This window comes from Catharus ustulatus, chromosome 17 (assembly GCF_009819885.2).
Source record: "Catharus ustulatus isolate bCatUst1 chromosome 17, bCatUst1.pri.v2, whole genome shotgun sequence".
Lineage (NCBI taxonomy): Eukaryota > Metazoa > Chordata > Aves > Passeriformes > Turdidae > Catharus > Catharus ustulatus.
This window is the reverse complement of record NC_046237.1, coordinates 2,227,891-2,246,183: the sequence shown is the minus strand read 5'-3', so window position 1 is coordinate 2,246,183 and position 18,293 is coordinate 2,227,891. Positions and strand designations below refer to the sequence as shown.

The following is an 18,293-nucleotide window of genomic DNA, read 5'->3' as shown; positions in this document are numbered from 1 at the left end:
AAGAGGAGAAGACAAACAAAACAAACCCCAGAAGATTTATGTGAATTTGTACACAGGCTGCAGCTCAGGGTTTCCACGTGTGATGCCTTTCCATGCTGCCTCCTTTCCTTCTCTCTGCCTTTTATGAAATAAAATCCAAACCAACCCACACAAGCTGCTGTAATTGATGCACATTTTACCTTGTTCTGCTGCTAGCCCCACACTGCTCTGCCCTGAGCCCTGAACAGTGCTGCAGGTGGGACTGCAGCCAGTTTGCCTCCACAAACAAGAAAAGTTTGTTGGGTTGTGCCGTTTTTGGGGAGCAGCTGTGAGGTTTGGGTCAGACTGGTTGGGCAGGTGCCTTGGGAAGGCAGGTGGGATTTTGGGGATTTGAACAGCCTGGCCCTATTGGCTGTCTCTTAATAACTGGAATTAGGCAGTGATGACACAAAAAGGGTGATTTGGGGTTTTTGTCTCCCAAAGCTATGGGGAACACCCCAAGTGTGCCAGAGGAAGCTGAGGATGACAACACCTGCACAGTGAAGAGCTACCAGGTGAGAAACCCCCTCCCACCTCCCCTGGTAGCTGCCAGCACCATCTGCACCCCTTGATGTCCCCAAAACTCTGCTTTTGTTATTCCAGCCTCTCCCTGAGTCTGCTGCCAGTGCTCCAAATGGATCTGTGGCGTTTGCTCAGAGCCCTCCCCTGGCCGGGGATGGTGCAGGTAGGGATGGGAAGGGGCTGGGAGAGCCCTGGGGAGGTTTGTCCTGAAGGAAAATAAATATTAATGCATGGTTTGAATTAGGGGATGTGCCCATGTTCCAGATCTTACTTCTACAGAACGTGGGGAGTTTAAATACAACAAAAAGAAAAACAAGGAATTCTTCCCAAAGTTCTCTGGGTGCTGGTTGATAGTTCTGGGGGTTTGGTTCTGCTCTGGCCCCCAAAAAATGGATTTACAGAGGGAAGGGCTTTGTGTGGAGCAGCAGGCAGGGCTGGTCCCTGCCAGGTTTGTGACAAACTCTGCCCAGGCTCTGGGATTTGTGTCCCCACCAAGCCTTGGGAGGAGTCCAAATTTGGGCTCTTGGAAAGGACAAAATGCAGCAGTGGCAGCAGTGCAGGAGGGGATTATGGACTCTTAGGGAGTCACTTTTTCTTTACCTACCACCAAAATCTCTCTGTGTGTTTTTTTCTGGTGTAAAGCAGCAGAGTTCTGAGGAGGAAATAAAAGCCAGATGATTTACACTGCCTGAAGACCTAGAAAATGCATGTACATTTTATTGCTCATATGTAAAATGAAGCATATGGGACTGCTTCACTTAAATGGATTACCTAATTAATGTAATTGCTAAATCAGTTTAAGTAGCAAGTTGAAAAATTAGACATTTCTGTGTCAATGTTTCTTGGATTTTAACTCTTTTCCTGTTTGAAAAGCAGTTTAAATCATTGAACTGAAATCTCCATGTTTGTGCAATCTAATCCAAGTTTTGGAGACATAAAAGTGATAGAAGTTATTACTGTGGGAAACATAGTAAACAGTATTTGTAAAACAAGATATTGCTAATAAATAGCTTTTTTTGGGGTGCAAAGTGAGGATTTTGGGAGAACCAGAGCTGAAAAAAGCGAACTTTTTTGTACTTTCAGTAATAAAAGCACTCAGTGAGCAACAGGTGAGGGGGGAAGGTCAGAAGTGGAGTTCTGTGTCTCTGATTTGCACTACACAGAGCAGAAATGCAGGAGAACAAACCAGGAACAATTCCATGTGGGGTTTGGGTGGTAATTCCATGCAGATTGAAACAGGGACCTGCTCCTAAAAAGAATTACAAAGGAGTTAAAAAGATTACAAGGGAGAAAAGTCCCAGGGGATAAATCCCATTCAGCAAATCCTGCCAGCAGCCAGAGCCCAACAGAAATCCTGATTGCAGCAGCTCCTGTGCTGATAAATGTGAAATATAAATGTCAAATATAAATGTGAAATATTTCAGGGGTGTTTTTAGGGAATTATCATTGCTGTTCTTGCTGCTGGCTCCTCTCCCCTTATTTCCATTAATTCCTGGAAATCTGTGGGTAAATAACAACACAAGTTAAATTAATAAAACAAGATAGTTCTTGGAGCACCAACTTGATTTGCATGGAATAGTGGGATGGCAAAAGGACATTAGTGTGTTCTTTATTTTTTTAAAAAGCAGGATTTTGGATTCTTATTTGCTGCAGTAATTCATTCAAGGCTGTTGTACCCTGTGGTGCCCTGCACTGCTGGAATTCCTGGTGCCAAATTTTGCCTTGTGGTCTTTAATGGTTTCTTCATGGTCATTAAAATATTTTCTCCACGATTATCTGAACATCAGGGGAGAAAAAAATGCTGTGTGGCTCTAATGCCATGCTAAGCAAAATATTTCTTTGTGGCTGGCTTGTACTCCAAACAGAGGAATGAGATGAGCTTCAAGGTCCCTTCCAACCCAAACCATTCCATGATTCTGTGATATTGCATTAACCATTGATATCCTCTATTTATTTTTTTTTCTTAAGTCAAGGAAAAAATGTTGGTCTAATCTGCCAAATTCCAGAAAAAAGTCTCCTTGAGTGTGATCTGACAGAAGAGGGACTTTGTGTAGCCACAAAATTTCCTTTTTCACACACCCTGATGAAGGGACGGGGAAAGAGAGACAAATCTGGAGTGTGACTGCCTTTTGTTAAAGAGTTGAAAGGCAAATGGAGCAGGAGTAGCCTGAAATGCAGTCTGTAAATTGTGTATTGATTTTCATTTCAGAGCAGCTTTTCATCTCAGTCACAACCAGCAGCTTTGATCTGCTCAAAGATCTGCCCTAGAATTTGGGGGGTTTTGCTTATCTTTGCAATTCTGCCTCTGGATTGAGGAATAAATCTGGAAAAAATGTGTCTTTAAAAACAAAATGATCACGTGCTGTTCTCCCAAATACTGGAATTTTGAGGTTTTCTCTCTCAGTTTCTGTGCCTGTTCAGGGCAGCCCAGCCCAGCCCTGCTGGGATCTGCTCTGGGATTTTCCTTGGAGCAGCTGGAGCTGGCACAGCTCACACACTCAGAGCCATGGCAGTGACATTCTCCAGGGTTTCCATTCCTCCCACGACAATCAGAGATAAAAGGAGCTCCACTTGTTTAGCTGCTTTTCTTAATGCTGGGCTTATATCCCTATTTTTATGCTGAAACCACTTTTCCTGTGGTTCATTTGTTATCTGTTACACAAAGCAGAAGTTCAGCATCTCTTACAATTATTTTCCAGTGGACATTGTTTCTCCTTTCTTCAGCTGGAGAAAGTTTTTGATTTTTGCTTCCTTCCCAAGTTTCCATCTATAATTAGAAGTTCTTTTTCAAGCATTACTACAGGAGGCTCAGGAAACTACAAGTGATCCTTAGTGGCCCCAGCTGAGTATCTCAATAGGGATAAACTGGGCTGTACTGGGAGTGTGTTTGGGGATACTGGGATAAACTGGGCTGTACTGGGAGTGTGTTTGGGGGTATTGGGATAAACTGGGCTGTGCTGGGAGTGTGTTTGGGGGTATTGGGATAAACTGGGCTGTACTGGGAGTGTGTTTGGGGGTATTGGGATAAACTGGGCTGTACTGGGAGTGTGTTTGGGGGTACTGGGATAAACTGGGCTGTGCTGGGAGTGTGTTTGGGGGTACTGGGATAAACTGGGCTGTACTGGGAGTGTGTTTGGAGGTATTGGGAAAAACTGGGCTGTACTGGGAGTGTGTTTGGGGGTACTGGGATAAACTGGGCTGTACTGGGAGTGTGTTTGGGGGTACTGGGATAAACTGGGCTGTACTGGGAGTGTGTTTGGGTGACATCCCAGCACTGCCCCACTGCAGCCCCAGCACAGCAGGACCTGGAGCTGCTGCAGAGGGCCCAGAGGAGGCTCCAGGAGGATCCCAGGGATGGAGCAGCTCTGCTGGGAGGAGAGGCTGTCACAGCTGGGATTGTTCACTGCACAGGAAAAGCTTTGGGCTGAGCTCAGGGTGGCCTTGCAGGGCCTGAAGAAGCTGCAGGAAACATGGAAAGAAAGGATTTCCGAGGGATGGAGGGACAGGACACTGGGAATGGCTTCAAACTGCCAGAGAATAGGTTTAGACTGGATTGTAGGAAAAAATCCTTTTTTTCCTGAGGGGTTCCCAGGGCAGCTGTGGCTGCCCCTGGATCCTGGCAGTGTCCAAGGACAGGTTGGACATTGGGGCTGGGAGCAGCCTGGGACATGGGAGGTGTCCCTGCCATGGCCCCACGGTTCCTCTCAGCCCAAACCATTCCATGATCCTGGGGTTTATGGAAAATCCTTCCTGCTCACCAGGACCACCCTGGGCCGTGGTGCAGGGTGCACTGGGGACACTCAGCCATGGAATTAAGGTCCTGGAAAAAGGAATCTCCTGGCTGGGCCCTGGGGTGTGCCCAGGATCCCTGGGTCCTCCACTGTGATGGGCACAGACACATCAGCCCAGGAGCTGCTGATTTTCGTGGGATTATCCAGAATCCCTGGGGAAGTTGGGGGAATTTTGCTGTGAAAAGCCAAGGGACAGCTTTGAAAGCTGGGAGATAAATTGCTCTGTTTTCCTAATCTCAAAGAATTTCAGACTGAAGTTCTGTGCTGTGTGGAAGACGTGTTTCAGGCAGGATTTTTGGTATCTGGGGTTTTCTTAAAGGGAAAAGTGAAAGGCATAATATTGACTAGACTATTACAATTATAATTTGAAATCATTTCAATTTTGCATTGAGACTGACAATTTTCCTGTTCTAATTCAGCAAGTCTGTTTGAACCTGTCAGTTTTCCACAGTTATAATTGAATAGATCTAAATTCATCCTTGAAACGTGGTGATGACTGACAGGGAAATCAGATCCATATTCCAGTCCAAGTAGGGAGGAGAAGCTGAAGCTCAGGGGGAGCTGTGAGATTTTCCTCTGACAAGACCCTTTTTATTGGGGTTTCACACCACATCATCTGTGGTTCTGCCTCCCAGCCACAAAACAGATCCAAGCAAGATTATTTTTCTTTTGTCTCTTGTTTCTTTTGTCTTGTGTAAAGCAGGAGCTGCCTTTTCCTGTCTGTGAATCCCATACCAGGGATTTTCACCTCAACTGTGTTATCAAAGCGCCATTGTTTTATAAAATCATAAAATACACTTTTAAATCGAAAGGGGTTTTGCATCTAAGGTGTGATGGCCACATGTGTACACATGGAATGATTTGTGGGAATTTTCAGGGAGGAAATGTGATTCTGAGCCACAGTTTGTGGGTAAAGAGAAGAAATGTGAAATGTAAAATATAAAGAGAAATGTAAGGACAAGAAACCTGGCTCGGATGTGATTTATCAGCATTCAAATCAGGCTTAAAATAACCCACAGGAAAAGGAGAAGTGCAGGTAGGAGCTGAGGAGAGCAGGCAGCAAGGCGAGGAAAAATGAACAAAATCAGTTTGGTGAGCCAGGAAATGGGATCAGTCCTGGTGCTCTCTGTTCTTTTTGTTCCTTTAGCTCTGGCAGAGGACAGGGTGATAAATTGATACAGAACCATCTCGAGTTTTACTGGGCTGGGTTTTATTGCATGTCACTCATTTTAATTGCTGTCCTCTGGGCTGAGCAGTGCCAAAGGGGCTGGTAGCTGACTTTGGCACTGAGAGGGGATTGTGCAGGGAGTAAAACTTGCGCTGATTTCAGGGTGCAGGGGAGCAGAAATCAGCTCTGGGGGATGAGCAGCAGCACCAGGGTCCTGAGTGTGCTCTTCCCCACCGCCGAACAGCTCAGAACAGCCTGAGTGGCTGTGACTGCTGGTGCCCCATGGCTGGGGGATAATTCCCTGTACCCCATTATTAGGAATAACTCCTGTACCCCATTATTGGGGATAAGCCTTGTGCCCCATTCCTGGGGGATCACTCCCCTGTACCCCATTCCTGGGATAACCCTGGTACCCCATTCCAGAGGGATAATTCCTGTACCCCATTATTGGGGGATAATTCCTGTATCCCATTCCTGGGGGATCAGTCGCCATACCCCCTTCCTGGGGATAACCCCCATACCCCATTCCTGGGGGATCACTTCCCTGTACCCCACTCCTGGGATAATCCCTGTACCCCATTCCTGGGATAATTCCTGTACCCCATTCCTAGGGGATCACTCCCAGTACCCCATTCCTGGGATAACCCCTGTACCCCATTATTGGGGGATAATTCCTGTACCCCATTCCTAGGGGATCACTCCCTGTACCCCATTCCTGGGATAACCCTTGTACCCCATTCCTGGAGGATAACCCCAGTACCCCATTCCTGGGGATAATTCCCGTCTCCCTCTGTTGCAGCGGCTGCCCAGGCTCCTGCAGGCCGGGATAATGGAGCCGTGTCTGCGGCGGAGCCGAGCGGCGGGAGCGCTGCCAGGAAGGCTCTGGCAGCTGCCAGGCCCCGCTCCCTGCTGGCCGTGCCCTGGGCTGTGCCAGGGCGTGCCGAGGGACCCGCGGCGCCTCCAGCCCCGGCAGCGCCCGCTCCCGATGCCACCGGGCTGAGCAAAGCCCCGAGCGAGGGCTCCGAGGGACCCGCGGCCCAGCAGGGCGGCCGTCGACCCCCGGAGCAGGCCCCGCTGCACGACATCCAGCTCACGGTGACACCCCAGGGACACGATGTGGCCGCCCCAAAGGCCAAGCCAGTGACGCTCCTGGACAGGATCTTCAGGCTGGAGAAGGGCAAGGACAGGACTCGAGGTGACCCCGAGGAGGGGAGGCAGGGCTCGGACGTGCCCAACGGGAGCATCGCGGCCGGCGCGCCCGACGGGGCCCCGCTGGGCAAGGCAAGTGCGGCCATCACTTATCAATAAATTCCATTTTCACTGGTGGAACCTCTTGGGAATGTTGGCAGAGTGGGGTGGGAATGGGTTGGTGTTGCCCTTGCAGTGAGCACAGGGAACACCTCAAAGGTGTGGAAGATGAATCTGTGGCCAAGGAGTGAAACTCTGTCTCATGACTAAATCCTCATCTCCGCTTTAATTTAATTTATAATTCCCCAAAAGGTTTGGGCAACGCAGCTCCAGCTGCCAGCTGCGAATGAAAACAAAAATACCTGAAACTAATACAATTCCTTGTGCTTTAGGATCTTAGAGTTTGACACTGGATGGTTTCTCTAAAAGTTCTTTGGTGTTTTTTGTGCCATTTTTAAAATAGTTCTGCTTCTCGAGTGATAGGTGCTGGATATCCCATTCATCAAAATAAGGAATATTATGAAGCAATGATTTTTGTACTCCAGTTCATGGTGATGTTTTAGTCAAGGAAAAGTGGTTCATTAAAAATGGTTTTACAGGATGAGAATGTGATATAAGAAATTACAGATCTTAACGGAATGAGCACTCTGGTCAAAGGAGCTGAAAGTTAATATGAGTTTAGATTTTCCCTTCCTGCTGAGTCTGATGTCAGCAAGGGTGTTATAAAATTAATTTTCAGGTAATTAACTACTGAAAAAGCCCATCCTCTGGAAGAGGATAATGGTGTAACTGAGTTCTGTTGTAAGGGTGGAATACAGGAATTGGTGATCAAATTGAAACCCTGTCTAATGTCAGGACCAGGAGGAAAAAACACTGTGTAAATAATTTAATAACTGCTTTTATTGGCCAATTCAGGCTTACAAATAAGATGGTGATCACTGATCCTTTGGGTAATGTTGTATTTAACTCATGAGATACTCACTGCTTACACTGCCAGCATTGCAAGTTGCCCCAAAATTCTTTTATTTTTAATCTTTGTCTCCTCTATCTTAGACCTTCTCAAATTTGAAGATCACGTTTCTTGTATAGATTTACACATTGTAATATTTTCTGAGATCTCATTTTAAAGAAAAACCAGTTGCATTTTCCAGCCCTGCCCTGCTCCCACCACTGGTGTTTCAGACAGCTCAGGATGCACATTTAAAGAATCCATAAAGGCATTCAGCACCTAAGCAGAACAGGGTGGATAATTTGAAATTAATCCTCTGTTTGGGGCACACTGACACTTCTGTGCTCAGCCTCTCAGAATGAAGCTTTTCAACACCCCCAATTCCTGCAGATATTTTTGATTATCACACACAACAAATCTTCCCTGTGGCTTGCAGGAATTGCCTCTTCTCCCACCAAATGCCAAATTCTCATTTCTTGTTTGCTGTCACTGCAGTGACACTGCTTTCATTTGCAGAGTGGGGAAGGGCACAGCTGGTGCTGCTGCAGGAATGGTGTGAAAGTCTAAGGAAAGAACAGTTTGGAGCAGTTTTAACCAAAATTCAGGGTTAAATATTGCTGGGAGTGAGCAGTGCTGTTGGGGGCTCAGGTGAGGCAGAGCTGTATGAGCACGATCAGGGACAGGAGGGGATGGAAATAATTCTCAGTTCAAACAGGGAAGCACTGCTCATCCAGATCAAATTTATTTATACCAATAACTGGATTTATTATTAATTCCTCCTGTTCTGCCCTGGTACCCATCCACATCCTGGAGGTCCCTGATGGGAATAACCTGGAAATCCCAGGCGCTGCTGGTGGTGTTGGGTCTGTCTGGGAGTGTCTGCAGCATCCCAGCAGCTTTTGGGAGCCCAGGAACAGTCCTGAGGACAGGTCTGGGTATCAAAAATGCCTCCACAACTCCTAGGTGTGTGCCTAAAGCTGCACCACGGAAATCTCTGAGGAGTCACAAAATCGGGGTTCACTGTGTAAATAAGTGACAGATCTGCATCACAGGGAGAGGAATTTTAACCTTATACTTGAATTTTTGGGCTGTAATTTTGTCTTTGGTTCTTCAGATATGAAAAGGCATACATGGTTGGGGCAGAGAGGAGTTAAGCACCTTTTCTGGGGAAAATACATCAGCTAAACACTGCAAGTGTTGCCAAATTTAACTCAATCCCTAAAACAAAGGCTGTGGCTCTGCCTTGCAGCACAGTTGCCTTCTGTTCCCTCTGAAGTTCCAGTTCTCCTGCTGGATGGGAGAATGACCAAGCCTAATTTAATTACTGTTACTGTAGAAACTACAAACTGTTACCAAATAATCATACTAAAAATCAAGATATCGCTGCCAACAGCTCCTTTTCTCTCTGTCTCTTTTTTTTTCTTTGTGGATTATGACTTGTAGTATCTGTAAATGCTAAAAGCAAAGTTTCCCTGCACTGAGTGCCAAGACAAAACAAACAGCGTTGCTGGTGAGTAAGAGAGAGGCTCCACAGTTGTAGCTTAAGAGCTGCACAAACATTCTGTGTTTGCTGAGCCACTCTTTATTTTTGTGGTCTACAAAACTACATTCAGAGAGCAGCATAATTAAAACAAGGGCAGAATTCATGAATTCATGAAGCATTTACTATGTAAGCCAAAGAAAAGATAAATTATATGCCTGAAATGTTTCACTGAGCCATGATTCATGCAAACAAAAGTGCTGGCAGGAATGCATTCTTTTGATATGTTTGGGGTTTTTTTTTTCCTGATGACTGAACTGAAACTACAGTATATTTAAGGTGTTTATTACCCCCAAATTTAGCTTTTCAAAGACATGAATTGAACATTTACATGGCATCTATTAACTCCTAATAGTGATCTTCTGTTATTCCTGGGGTCTCTTTCATTATTTACCCCCAGGGCTGTGAGCAGGGAGCTGCCACAGAGGCTTTTGTGATTCTGGGGGCTCTGCAGACGTGATTCTGTGGGGCTGTGCATTCCCTGTGCCTGATTTCTGTGCTGATGGTCCCAGCCTGTGCTCTTCCTGCAGGAACATTCCCATGGGAGCACAGGATGGATCACAGCCCCCCTCCAAGGCCAGATTTGAGTGATTCTCTGTAGGCAAGGGCAGCCTTGGCTTGGGAATCACAGAGAGGGATCCTCAAGCAGGGCAGGGGCGTTTTTAGTGGGAAAAAATAGAATAAAAATGTTCTGAAGAACCTTTCCCTGTGCTGGGTGATTAAAATAGCACAATAATTGTATAATATGGATTTCTTTATGCCACCAGTGGAAAGAATTGACTTTAAAACTTCAGAGGGATCAGGACTGGGCTTGGGGGCAGTGCCAGCAGGAGTTGAAGCATACATTGGAATGGGCACATCAAAGGGGGCACATCTCCCTGGGAGGCTGAAATTCAGGGATTTTGGGATGGCCCCAATTCTCAGGATCTGCAGTGGCTTTCTCCTCAGTGTGACTTTGTCAGGGAGATGTCCTGGATCAGCCAGAGGTGCTGGGAACAGCTGGGTGCAGCTCTCTCCTGAAATGCATCCCCAAGCCAGGCCTTGGGCTTGTCCAGAATTCAAAGCAATTATTAAATCTATTTATTTTCCTCAATAGCCTCCAGCACTAAAGAGTGATGGCTCCAAGCACTCAGGCAGTGAAGCTGGTGTTGTTCAGCACCACACCAGCCTCCTCCTTGCCCTGCCTCAACACCTGGAGCAGAGCCAGCATTTTCCATGGCACCAGAGCTGTGTGGATGCCACCCCTGGGCTGCCACGGCCACGTGTGTCCTGCATGGGACAGATTGTTCCTGGGGCCACCCTGGGGCTGGCAGCTGCACAAAGTGCTGTGTGAGACCCTTGAGCAGCCTGCTGGGCATTCCAGCACTGCTCTGCTGCTCCCTGGGCCAGCTTGGAAAACTGGGTGGGTGGGGAATTGCACAAAGTCCCTGCTGGCATTCCAATGTATGCTTTAACTCCCTGTGTCCTGTGGGCACTGCCCACTCCATGCCCAGCTGTCCTGATCCCTCTGAGGTTTTAAAGCATTTAAAGTCTATTCCTAATGTTCTTTAGAATGCTTTTATTCTCATTTTTCCCACAAAAAAAGCATTGAGCTATAATGAGCTGGTTAGGGAAGAAACTCCTGATGTCCCTTAGACATTCTTTGGTGTCACCTTCTCCTGCACAACTTCTGTTGAGTTTAGCTGTGCAGGCACAAGGCAGAGGTGGCCAAAATGGAAGATAAATTCAGTGTGAGAAGTGCCAGACTCTCCAAAACTGGTTCAAGAACTGTTTTTTTAGAACCAGACCCTTGTCCAGGTGTCTAAACAGAAAACAAGTCCCTTAATATTACCTGTGAGCACTGGAAAACTTTCTGGGGCTCTGGGAGCTGTAATTCCATGTAGAGAAGAGACAGCTCCATCTGGCTAAGGGGAATTATTTAATTACTTTGATTTATTGCCCTTTTCCTTCTTTTAATGTGGGTCATGTTTGTGTTTGATAGATAAAAATGTTTCCTGGAGTGGCAAACTAGAGAACCAGAAACATCTTAATGTGGTGCCCTCAGCCACGGAGCTGGCAGAGCCCAAAATCTCAGCATTTATTCCCATTTCTCACAAGTTCAGCCTTGAAAAGAGAAAAGTGGAGTTTGGGACTCGCCCTGTGCTTGTTGTGGCTGAGAACAACGTTCCCCAAGCAGCAGCAAGTGCTGAGTGTGTGAGGAAGCAGGGCAAGGAGAGGGATAAATGCTGGATTGTTCTGAGCCCGTGGGCTGGGCAGGAATGGTTGGAATTGCTGTTGTGACTCCCAGCAAGTCACAAAAGTCACTTTTGCATTCCACTGGCAGTCGGGCAGGCTGGCACTGAGCAATCTCTGCCCCCTTTTATTTTTTAGGAGATAGATGAGTGCACCCCAAAGGAGCTGGGGCAGGACTGTGCAGGTGGAGAGGGCCCGGAGGCTGCAGCACCTGGCAGGGCACAGGTAGAGCAGGACAGTGCCCAGGCAGCTGCAGGACAGGGCTCAGTCATGAGCTTCCTCAAAACCCTGGTGAGTCCTGCCTTTCCTCTTTTCTTTTTCTTTTTCTCTTCTCTTCTCTTCTCTTCTCTTCTCTTCTCTTCTCTTCTCTTCTCTTCTCTTCTCTTCTCTTCTCTTCTCTTCTCTTCTCTTCTCTTCTCTTCTCTTCTCTTCTCTTCTCTTCTCTTCTCTTCTCTTCTCTTCTCTTCTCTTCTCTTCTCTTCTCTTCTCTTCTCTTCTCTTCTCTTCTCTTCTCTTCTCTTCTCTTCTCTTCTCTTCTCTTCTCTTCCCCTTCCCCTTCCCCTTCCCCTTCCCCTTCCCCTTCCCCTTCCCCTTCCCCTTCCCCTTCCCCTTCCCCTTCCCCTTCCCCTTCCCCTTCCCCTTCCCCTTCCCCTTCCCCTTCCCCTTCCCCTTCCCTTCCCCTTCCCCTTCCCCTTCCCCTTCCCTTCCCTCCCAAAAATCCCCTATGAGATTGAAAAAATGATATAAATAATGTAAAAATGTAGAAATAAATGTAAAATGTTCTCTGTCCTGGGCTCTGGATGAGGTGAGGGATGTGGGACAGTGAAATGATGGAGTGGGTGCCACCTGCTCTGCAAACTTCATTTCTGCACAGATGCTCACAGATCTTTAAGTGTCTCAAAGACTTTCTGCTTGATATTCCTTTTGTACCACCTCTGAAAGTTCATTTTTATTAATTGATTATAAGTTTGGATAGCAAATACTCAACCCAGGTGGTTTTCATTGTAGCCAGTACGTTGTTCCCAAGGAATATTTGCATTATGAATTTTCCCCCTTGAGGGAAGCAATATTTGTATTTTCCCTTTGTGCAAATGAAACCTGCTGATTTCAGACTTATCTTTTGGATCCTCTGAAAGGCTGGGTTGAGTGACTCTTTTTTCTCTGATTCTTTTGAGGTCTCCCCAAGCAAAGCTGAAGCCAAAAGTGATTCTGAAGACAAGGTAGGCAGTTCCTGCTTCACTGGCCATGAGGTGTTTTTCACACAGGGATTTTCTCTTCATCTTGCTGTGTTTTTTCCCCAACTGATGTCATAATTTAAAGTAATTTCAAATATTTTTTTCCTGGATAAATTGAAAAGGAAGAGACTAAACTGTGCTGTTCATAATAATATCTGTTACAATCAAAATCTGTTGTGTTTTCTACAAGCTTGGTGATGATTGGTGGCACTTTTGGTTATTTCTCTGTCTGTCCTTGATCTAAAGTTTCAGTGAAAACTTTGAGTTTCCATTTGCTCATAGAACAGTTTTCCTTGTGCCCTGAAAAAACTTTATTAAGAAACAAGGAATAAAACCCTAAAAATGGAAGTGTTCTTTCCATGCAGATATTAGCCAGAATCACAACATTTTGGGGATTTCTCCCATTTTTTTATTCCTTATTCAATGATCAGTCTTTGCAGCACTCTTGGTGAGTACATGGGGGATTTAATTTGGATAAATCTGAAAATGATTCTCAATAATTCTGAGTAACTCTGAAGATCATCAAATGGGGTCTCAGGGAGACTTGAGCTCTTCCCAGAGGTGGAGAATAATCTGGTTTGGATGGAAATAATCCAGTTTGGATTGAAATAATCCAGTTTGGATGGAAACACCATTTCCATCCCTGACTCTGTCACCTGCCCCTGTGCCAGGTGACTGCTGGTGCTGCTGGAATTGGGACACCAATATTCTGGGTGGGTTTGGTTTGCTGGCACACCTGGCAGGACAAACAAATCCAGGTGACTTGCAGGATGTGCAAACTCCTTCCAGGAGATTAAGTGGGAGTTCTCTTTCCTGGGAATTCCTTTATCTGATATGGCATTTGCACTTTTATAAAGTGGAAATAGGTTTAAGAGGTTGATTTATCAGCTTCCAGGTAGAAAAGCTGCAGAGTTTTTGCTGATAGGAAATAGTTTGGGGTGTTTTCCTCAAAAAACAACTGAAGTGTGTGAGGGGTAAAGCTTTGCTACGTGAAGTTTTCCCAAGTTCCCAATTTTGCTGTGAGAACCACAAGGAATATTCCTTCATCCCCCTCCATGCCAGGTAATCAGAGGCATCTTCCTGCCTTAAACCCTGAGACCTTGAACAAATAATTAATTAATCTCAAGGACATTAATGCAAGATTGAAATATTTTAGGCAGCGTAGATCATGAATATTCACACTGCCCTTTTCCTAAATAATGCATTATATAAAACATTTTAAAGTCCCTATTATGCTGCAATAAAAAGACTGAAGGTTCCTCCAAAGATTTATGTATTTGCCTGCTTTAAAATTATAAATCCTAAATTGCTTCTTCTTGACTTGAAAAGACAGAATTTGTGGGATTTAGGTTTGTAGTGGAGATTTTAGAGGGAAAGTCATGGTTTAATTTGGAATCAGGTGGATTGCCTTGGCTTTTATTTTGCTGCTCATGTGAAAGGAACTGAGGAGAGCTGAGAAACCACTCAGGAAGAAAAACAAAAACCCACAATTTATCCAGGGCTAAGAGGGAATATTTTCCTTTAATCCCACATGTGTAATGTCTTTGGTAACACAAATATCTGCAATAAACCCTCACCTGCACCTGCTGTTGTGCACAAGGGCTCCAAGGCGGAGAAGGGCCCTGGGGGACAGCCTGGCCCGAAGGCAGCAGCAGAATCCCCCTCCAAAGGAGCCAAGAAAAAGAAGGCAGAGAGCCCCAAGCTGGGCCACAGCACCTTTAGCAAACTCTTTAGGCACAAGGTCGGTATGAAGCTCCAGGAGCAGCAGAACCCTGAGAAATCACAGCTGGCTCCTGGCAGAGAGAGAGGAGAGCGCTCTCCCAACATCTGGCCAGATGTGCCGAGCTCTGGGAATCCCTGGGGGAACATTTCTGTGCCAGGGGGGATGGAAACCATCCTGAGCTGCAGGGTTCCTCTCCTTGGGCCCTCTGTGAGCTCGGGGTTCTGCAGCAATTCCTGGAGAAATTCCTGCAACAATCCCTGCAGCAATTCCTGGAGAAATTCGTGTAACAATTCCTGGAGAAATTCCTGCAAGAATTCCTGCAGCAATTCCTGCAACAATCCCTGCAGCAATTCCTGGAGAAATTCCTGTAACAATCCCTGCAGCAATTCCTGCAGCAATCACTGCAACAATTCCTGGAGAAATTCCTGCAACAATCCCTGCAATAATTCATGCAGGAATTCCTGCAGTAATTCCTGCATCAATTCCTGCACCAGTTACTGCAACAATTCCTGCAGCAATTCCTGCAGCAATTCCTGGAAAAATTCCTGTAATAAATCCTGCACCAATTCCTGCCCTGTTACTAACATGGACTAAACCTCCCCAGCCACTAAAAACCAAAATAAAATCAGAAGTGCTGACAAACAATGAATTGTGTGAGGTGAGCAGGGCCTGGGAGCAGAGAGCTTTGGGAGCTCAGCCCTGCCACAGTTCAGGTTTGATGTCGTTCATGGACCAGAACTTGGCTAAAATTGGAATTTTGGGGCATCTGGTACAGCACAGAGCAGGTTGGAACATGGAATTTCCTGCAGAAATAGGGATTTCTTCCTGCAAGCAAGAAAATTAATTTATTTTAGTTCTACTTTAGTTTGAAGTTGAAAAAGGTCTGGGTTTGATGGATACTTGCTTAAAATGCACATTCAAGCAAATGGCTGTTTGAGAGGACTTGAGCTTTTATATTAAAACCCAAAAATCACCGAAAACTCTTGGTCTCAAGCTCCACATTTGGGGATTTCTGCACTCTGTGAAGATAATGGCAGGGAAGCAGAGAATTGCAGCTTTTAAACCCAGAGAATGCAGAAGCAGAGACCCTTCCAGTGGGGGAGGAACGTAATTAATCTTTAATTCTCCCTCCAGACACCCACGTGGAATTTCTGGTGAGTAGGGGGCTTTATAATCAAGGCCATAGGCCACTCTTTAACACATTTTAAAACCAAAAATGTTCTTTCTACTCCCTCATTTTTTGAGAAAAAAAATGCCATCTGCATATTACTGAAGGAATAATAATATTCCAAATGAATTAAAGTGTGCAGTTCTTGCCAAGGACTTAAATCTGAGATCTCAACTTGATGTCTCAATAAAATTAAAATATTGATTATTTTGCTCATAATGATTTAAGGCTTCCTGGTAAATCCAAACCTGGCTGGCAATTTTTAAAATTCAGTTCCAACAATTAAACTTGCAATAAGTTGTAGTGAGAAAATTCCCTGGAATATTTACTGGAAGTTTAAAGATTTTTTTGTCTGGAATGACAACACTTATCTTGAAGGGATGCAAGAGCAGTGAGTTTTTACACCAGTAAAATCTTTCTTATAAAATAGCACTTTTAAAATAGTTTTTTTTCTTGTTTCTACATTTATTTTCACAGTTTTCTTTCCACATCCAAAATACAGAAGCAGGAACTTAGTTATAATTTCTGGCCTATTAGGAATCAAGGAGAGGGATTAAAATGGTGCCAACAATTTGTTTGTAAGGCTGATTAAAAATGGGAATTTAGCTCAGAGCAGGGATGTGTCAGGTAGGCCCTGGAGTTACCATTTCTAGTAAAAAAAAAATTAAATATCATTTATATCTTTAATTTTTCAATGCTTTCTGTGCTGTATGAATTGGATGAATAGATAACCAATTCCTTTATTTGAAATTATCATTTTATTAGATATATTTGTATTTAAACACTTCACTGTCTCCTCTGACAGTGCTTTCTCTACAAAATACACTTCTCTACCTAAATCCATTTTAGCTTGGCTGTGAGTTAACAGAAACATTGTTTTTCAGGCTCCTGGGTTACACAATCCTAACTTTCAAGCAGCTTGTGATGCTCTTCCCATCCATGCACACTGGCCTCTCATTCCATGTTAATTCTGCAGTGTAACTCTGCTGATGGATGGGATTTTCCCCTGGCAGAGAAGGGTGAATCCTCCCTCCCAGCACTAATTCCCAGCTGAACCAAATCCTCCCTCCCAGCACTAATTCCCAGCTGAACCAAATCCTCCCTCCCAGCACTAATTCCCAGCTGAACCAGCCCCTGGCACCCTTACCCTTGTTCTCACCTCCTGTTCTGGATGTTGTTATCACAAAAAAAGTTCTTGGCTCCTGCACAATAACTGCAGAATATCTCACCTGCCCTGCAAAATCTCTCACCTGTTCTGTCAAGAACTTTTCAAAGTCTGTTCCAGGTTTTCTGGATGATGTTTTTTTGTTCAGCTCAGGTAATTCCTCGGTGTGAGCTCTGCTGGGTGAGGTGTAGATGCAGGGTAACATCCCTGGCCAAGGAGGAGTTCACAGGATCCTCCTGGGTTTGTGTGCTCTGATAAAATCAGGAGCTCCATCACTGAATGTTTTTACAGAAGAAAATCCCACCTCATACCCAAAACCAGGAGAGGATGGGTGGAACTCCAGCAGCTGCAGAGCTGCAGCTCCTGCCCAGGTTGCTGTTCCCTGCCCTGGGATTGCAGGATTTTGTGTTTTGGATGCCAGAAGCCCAAGCCTCCTGCTGGGAGGTGATGGGAGCACATCCCTGGTGCTGGTGTGGGATTCCCATGGAAAACACCCAGCTCTGGTGTCCCTGAGCACTGCAAGCTGCAGAAAAATCTGTCAATACCTTTAAATTCTCTGAGATTATTTACCTGAGCTGAACGGGAATGTGAATACAGGAATTCCTATATAAATACACATATTTGTAAAGGACAAGTGAGCACTGCAAGCACAAAGGATGCAGCACCAGGCTGGTGCAGGTACCAGGATGGCAGCTGGCACTGCCTCCAGCAGCCTCCACTCCTCCAAGGAGCAGTTTCCATGGCTGCAGGAGCCAGGACTTGCACTCACATTGACTAAAAATGAAATAATTGGTGACACAGACAATTCCTGGCCTGTGGAACTGCAGTGCTGCCCTTGCCTCGGACAGACTCATCTTTGTGTTTTGTTTCCCTTCAGGCTGCAAAAGAAACCCAGCAGACAACCAACACCAAAGTGAGTAGCAGGGCTGGAATTATGTGTGCAGTGCAGGAAAAGGGGAATTCTTCATGGAATGTTCAGTATCTAAGTGTTTTAATTTCTTTATCTGTGCTCTGGCTTTGCTGTCTTTTGCTTCCTCTGCTCAAGGAAGGGCAGGGGTGGAAAGGCAGGGATGGAAGGGAAGGGCAGGGATGGAAGGGAAAGGATGGAAGGGAAAGGATGGAAGGGAATGATGGAAGGACAGGGATGGAAGGGCAGAGATGGAAGGATAAGGATGGATGGGAAAGGATAGAAAGGAATGATGGAAGGGCAGGGATGGAAGGATAAGGATGGAAGGGAATGATGGAAGGGCAGAGATGGAAGGGCAGAGATGGAAGGATAAGGATGGATGGGAAAGGATAGAAGGGAATGATGGAAGGGCAGGGATGGAAGGGAATGATGGAAGGGCAGGGATGGAAGGGCAGGGATGGAAGGGAATGATGGAAGGACAGGGATGGAAGGGATGGAAGGGTAAGGATGGAAGGGAATGATGGAAGGGCAGGGATGGATGGGAAAGGATGGAAGGACAGGGATGGGAGGGCAGGGATGGATGGGAAAGGATGGAAGGGAATGATGGAAGGGCAGGGATGCAGCTGAGTAGGGACAGGCAGTGCTCACCTGCCCCAGGTGATGCCTGGGCATTCTGGATTTGTTCCC

The 18,293-nt window shown here is 45.7% G+C and overlaps 1 protein-coding gene across 1 annotated transcript in view; it reads left to right on the top strand.

Moving 5' to 3' along the window:
* The first annotated feature begins 464 nt into the window (after positions 1-464).
* The window catches only part of BCAS1 (brain enriched myelin associated protein 1), a 34,229-nt gene continuing 16,400 nt past the window's right edge, over positions 465-18,293 (top strand). Inside the window, exons 1-7 of the mRNA XM_033074891.2 lie at positions 465-533; positions 622-703; positions 6,299-6,780; positions 11,547-11,699; positions 12,584-12,628; positions 14,244-14,384; positions 17,577-17,612. Coding sequence (XP_032930782.1) covers positions 465-533; positions 622-703; positions 6,299-6,780; positions 11,547-11,699; positions 12,584-12,628; positions 14,244-14,384; positions 17,577-17,612 — 1,008 coding nt within the window. The remainder of the gene's footprint in view (positions 534-621; positions 704-6,298; positions 6,781-11,546; positions 11,700-12,583; positions 12,629-14,243; positions 14,385-17,576; positions 17,613-18,293) is intronic.